Raw genomic sequence first — 4,603 nt, forward strand, 5'->3', positions numbered from 1 at the left:
ACATACTTATCGTTTAAGACTTGCGTATTCATTCCAGCAATTTTTTCTGACAAATAACAATATTGTTAAAGCTTTTGTCCAGGTAGCTTAGCAAAAGAAAATGTTAAGTAGTAGCCCTTAAGTAATACATCCATTAGAACATTAATCTTTAGTATGTATTTATATAAACAGTCCCTTGTTATGACAAGCTTAAAGAGTCCCAAGTGTATCAGTTTTAACCCAAAATCATTATTTATACAATCACGCACAAACTTCGCAGATGACTAAGATCTACTTCATGATCATAGCCTCGGAAAAGACAAAAACAGATGACTAAAAACACCTACATACATATCTAATCAAAAACACCTACATACATATCTAATCAATCTTACAGTTGATAGCATTATTTTCTTTGGATGGGTAAACGGAAAGGATTTAAACCCACCACTTCTAGCAGTACCATCTAAGGTTTTAACATTCTCATGTCAAATGCGAGATGGGTTAGTGTCGTAGTCATCAATGTGAAAGCTGTATGGGCCAATCACATCATTGTAAACGTTGTCAGAAAACATATCCTGATGAATGTTTCCGAGCTCCAAGTTTTCGAATGGGCAAAGTTGTCTCCAAAAGCACTGAAGATCTTCAATTGTTCCTGGTGAACTTACGTCATGATGATCAGCTATAAATTCTACTCCATATCCTTTGGGGGTAGGGACGCTGTTGGATGAAGAATTATCATCTTCTGATGTCCACGAGAAGAGGGGGTTGGGGATATCATTCACATGATTAACATGCTCTTGTATTTTCTCAACATTATGAGCTTCAAAACATGATGACACGTTCATATCATTTTGCGTGGGTTTTTTAGGCATAGGGTTGTTAGGTAAAAGTTTCTTTAGATGTGTATGCCAGTAATTTTTAATTTCGTTGTCACTTCTTCCAGGAAGTCTTGATGCAATTGCAGACCATCTGTGAATAAACCAAGAGAAGAGAAATATATTAGATCAATATGGATTCAATATCTCAAAAAGAAACATCATTTACGAGTATGGTATGGGTCAAACAACAAGTTTATTTGGTTAAAGAATCATTCACGCAGAAACATCCGCCATGTTATGGCCTCAGTATATATGTATACCTATTGCCAAGAATTGAATGAAAAAGGAGTATGCTTCGTTCTTCTTCTTTAGAGAAACTCCCTTTCTTTAGGTCAGGCTTCAAATAATTCATCCATCGAAGCCTACAACTCTTTCCACTTCTCGACAAACCTTCAAGTAAAGGAAAACAATCATAAGACAACCCAAACAAAACCAACATCTTTTATTGGTCTTTCTCTCTTTTGGTTAGGTTTTAATTCGACATCACTTTATTTAGAAAAGAAATCCATGACCAAAAAAACCTGTTTATTAGATTTACCAGCGAATTTGGGCATATGAGACCAGTTCCAGATGCCATATCTGTTTATATACGAAATCAGCTTCTGATCTTCTTCCAGGTCCCATGCACCTTTCTTCAAACCCACCTTTATCTCCCCATTTGGAGTCCTCATCACTTCTAAATACCAGATATATTTTGAAGCATACAAATTGCAGTAAGTACAATGACGGGATGCCCAAGTGCGAGGGCTATTATATATAATGGTATCCTGTAATGGTCAAAAAATGGGGCAGTGGCTTTATCCAAATTCGTTGAAATTTTGGTTAGTCAAACTAATGACAATGTACATGATTTTTATATCTTTACAATTTAAGTTTAATGACGATATGATCAAGTAAACAGTCTTTTAAATACTGATTTGATTATTTACTTTTTAAGACCCAGACGCCATGATTAACTTTTGTGTCATTCATCCAACTACAAGCACCAAATAATGCGTTCAACGACACTATTTGCACTCATTTGGTTCTTCATAATGCACCCATATATTTAGTTTTGAACAAAAGATGACCCAAAATAAACACGTTTACCTATGGGGTTTTCTTTTGAAAATTTGTTGTTAAACGGGTGTCACAAAAGTTGGTAGGTTAATTGTTTGTGGAAAATTCAAATCAGCCGACAGATTATCGAGTGATTTTCTCGGTGATCTGTTGGCATTTTGTTCAAAAACATCGGGTTCTACCAGAACCATTCGTATTTTCTGGGTGATCCGTCGGTAATTACTGACATAAGTTTTCGTGAATGATATTTTATGAGTAAAAGTCATTTGTTTTATAGTGTACATGCATCAAGGTACCAAACCAATTAGATTTTTTGTCATGGTGGTTTTGATGTGAACCTAACTTCTTATCCATAGACTACATCCCAATGTTATGGTCTCTCGTAACGCAATCAAATTATAATTATAGGCAACAACCAACTTGTTATTGACAGAGTGCACCATTTTGTTAAGGTCATGGCTATTGTAGAGCTAACTAGGACATGCCCAACATCAATATGGACTATATGGTCCTAGCGTTCAGCTTACCAACAAGTTAATATGATGACACCTATATATGCACAGTCAAGGTCGACTTCTAGTTACGGTTAGTATTATAGTACACAACCTAGGTTTGCCGAGAAAACACCAATAAGTAATCAGACTATGACCAATATGTCCCTCCTCAATCAGGTGGTTACTTATGCAATGCTAAAGTATACTAAGGATTGAAATATATGCCAAAGCTTTTGTGTTAAGTTATTGTTTAAAGAAAACACATATATTCAGTTTAAGAACCCTTACAATGAAAATAATTGATCTAAAGAAACTAATGACCTAGATTACATTGTTCTCCATCATAAGCATCATTCGAGATGCTCTCGAGATATCTTCGTTAGACATTCTTTTCCCTAAAATCAAACTATGGGAAATCAAACTATGGGAAATCAAACTTTCCATGTGAAGTTTTGAATATTTGCATCCAATTAATGAAACTTCACAATGAAAACAGTTGTTCAAAATAAATGAATGACTTTGATTACACAACATTATTAAAAGCATCATTCAAGCTAATCCGGTGATCATCTTCATTAGACATTCTTTGCATTGTTAAAATCTTCATTCAAGATAATCTCATCTTCATTAGATATTCTTTTACTTGAGATCAAAGTATGTAAACCCTAGATTAGAGCACACATTTTTATAAATCCACATATGGAAGTAGAGAAAGAAGTAAATCTAAGCATAACCTATAAATAAACCAAATTTCAAAAAAGAGAAAGATTGAATATTAAAAAAAAAATCATGTATTAGATTTGTTTACTCTTGAGTAATTAAGAGAAATCAATGACAGTTGAAGTTAAAATTGATAAAAGATTGGCTGATGCAGTCATATGGGTAGATGATTTAAGCAAAAATCGACAAACAATTTACTTAGAGAGTACTTGAACCCAACAGAGGTGCAATCGATTGGACTTTCACAGGAGAGTGAAACCGTGGATGGGAGATGACGCCTGAAATTGGAGAGTGAGGGTTCGTTTTCTTTGATCTTGAGCAAAGTAAGAAAAAGTAAGGTTATTAGGTCAAAAATACGCTTTTAAGTTTAGTTGAAAGAATTAAACCATCATATCAACCAAGCGTTAAAGTGATAAATGGTTTGGAGTTGATCTTACCGGTCTCACAAAAAAACCATTGGTCTCACCAAAACTCAACCCTATATATCTATATCTATACCTATATCTGTATAGAGGTTCAATCATGTGAGGACCAAAAATGGGTTGAGAACCTTTATGACTAATCCTTCATATCAAAGAATGACTTATTGGAATGGGAATGGATGAAGCGGGGTGGAGGAGGGGCGAGTACTACACGAGCTCGTAAGTAAAGGACCAGCTCATCGTAGTGATTAGAGGACTCCTCTGATCGTTCACCTCTAATCCATAGATTAGTTTAAATCAAGGCTCATTAAAGAAATAAACATATGTGTAATAAAATGGTGAAAGAAGGATATTTTGTCAAATTAAAAGTAAATTGAAAGGGCATATTCGGCTAGATTCACCCTCCTCACCAAGTCAATCAAAACACAACATGGATCTAGGAACTACATACCCATCAGCCACAACTCCAAGTCCGGCTGCCTCCACCATCGGCAATTCCAACCACCTTGCTCGACCTGTTGCTTCCTTTGTTTCTCCTCGAAATCAAATCGTCCCAACCACAAATCTATTGGTCCTTGGAAATAAGAGCCACAATTTTGTTCTATCCCAACCATAAATCTGGAGGTGCTTCTCTCTCTCTCTCTTATAGTTTTGTTCCCAACCATAGTTTTGTTCATGAAAGAAATCAAATATCTGTGATAACCAGGTCCTGGTTATTACCTAAGGTATTTATTATGTGAATTAATTGTTTTTGTGGATACATGCTTACATGGGTTAATTACGTAAGTATGTGTATATCATGCATGGGATATATGCATAATATGTGGGTATTGTTGATCCTCTCTCTCAGTGATTTGATGATAATCCCTTTTAATCTATCGATGAAATTTTGTTTCTGTATTTTCAGTTCCAGCGATCAGACACTGAGTATGTTCAGTGATCGCTGAGGAACTTGCTTTGTAAATCTCATAGACAAACAATACTTCAAGAAGACTACACTCACACCAAAGAACCTTCAGCGAATGTCGAAGACTGAAACTGAAGATTA

At 35.2% G+C, this 4,603-nt stretch overlaps 1 protein-coding gene across 1 annotated transcript; it reads right to left on the reverse strand.

Moving 5' to 3' along the window:
* Positions 1–233: 233 nt before the first annotated feature.
* LOC112523415 (transcription factor MYB15-like) lies at positions 234–1,531 on the reverse strand. The gene is made up of 3 exons (XM_025133006.1): positions 1,399–1,531; positions 1,121–1,250; positions 234–951 (listed from the first exon to the last, which is right to left on the reverse strand). The coding sequence occupies exons 1-3, from the start codon at positions 1,529–1,531 to the stop codon at positions 468–470; spliced, it is 747 nt and encodes a 248-aa protein (XP_024988774.1). The 3' UTR covers positions 234–467.
* Positions 1,532–4,603: the final 3,072 nt, after the last annotated feature.

Source organism: Cynara cardunculus, assembly GCF_001531365.2.
Source record: "Cynara cardunculus var. scolymus isolate 2C chromosome LG 12, CcrdV1, whole genome shotgun sequence".
Lineage (NCBI taxonomy): Eukaryota > Viridiplantae > Streptophyta > Magnoliopsida > Asterales > Asteraceae > Cynara > Cynara cardunculus.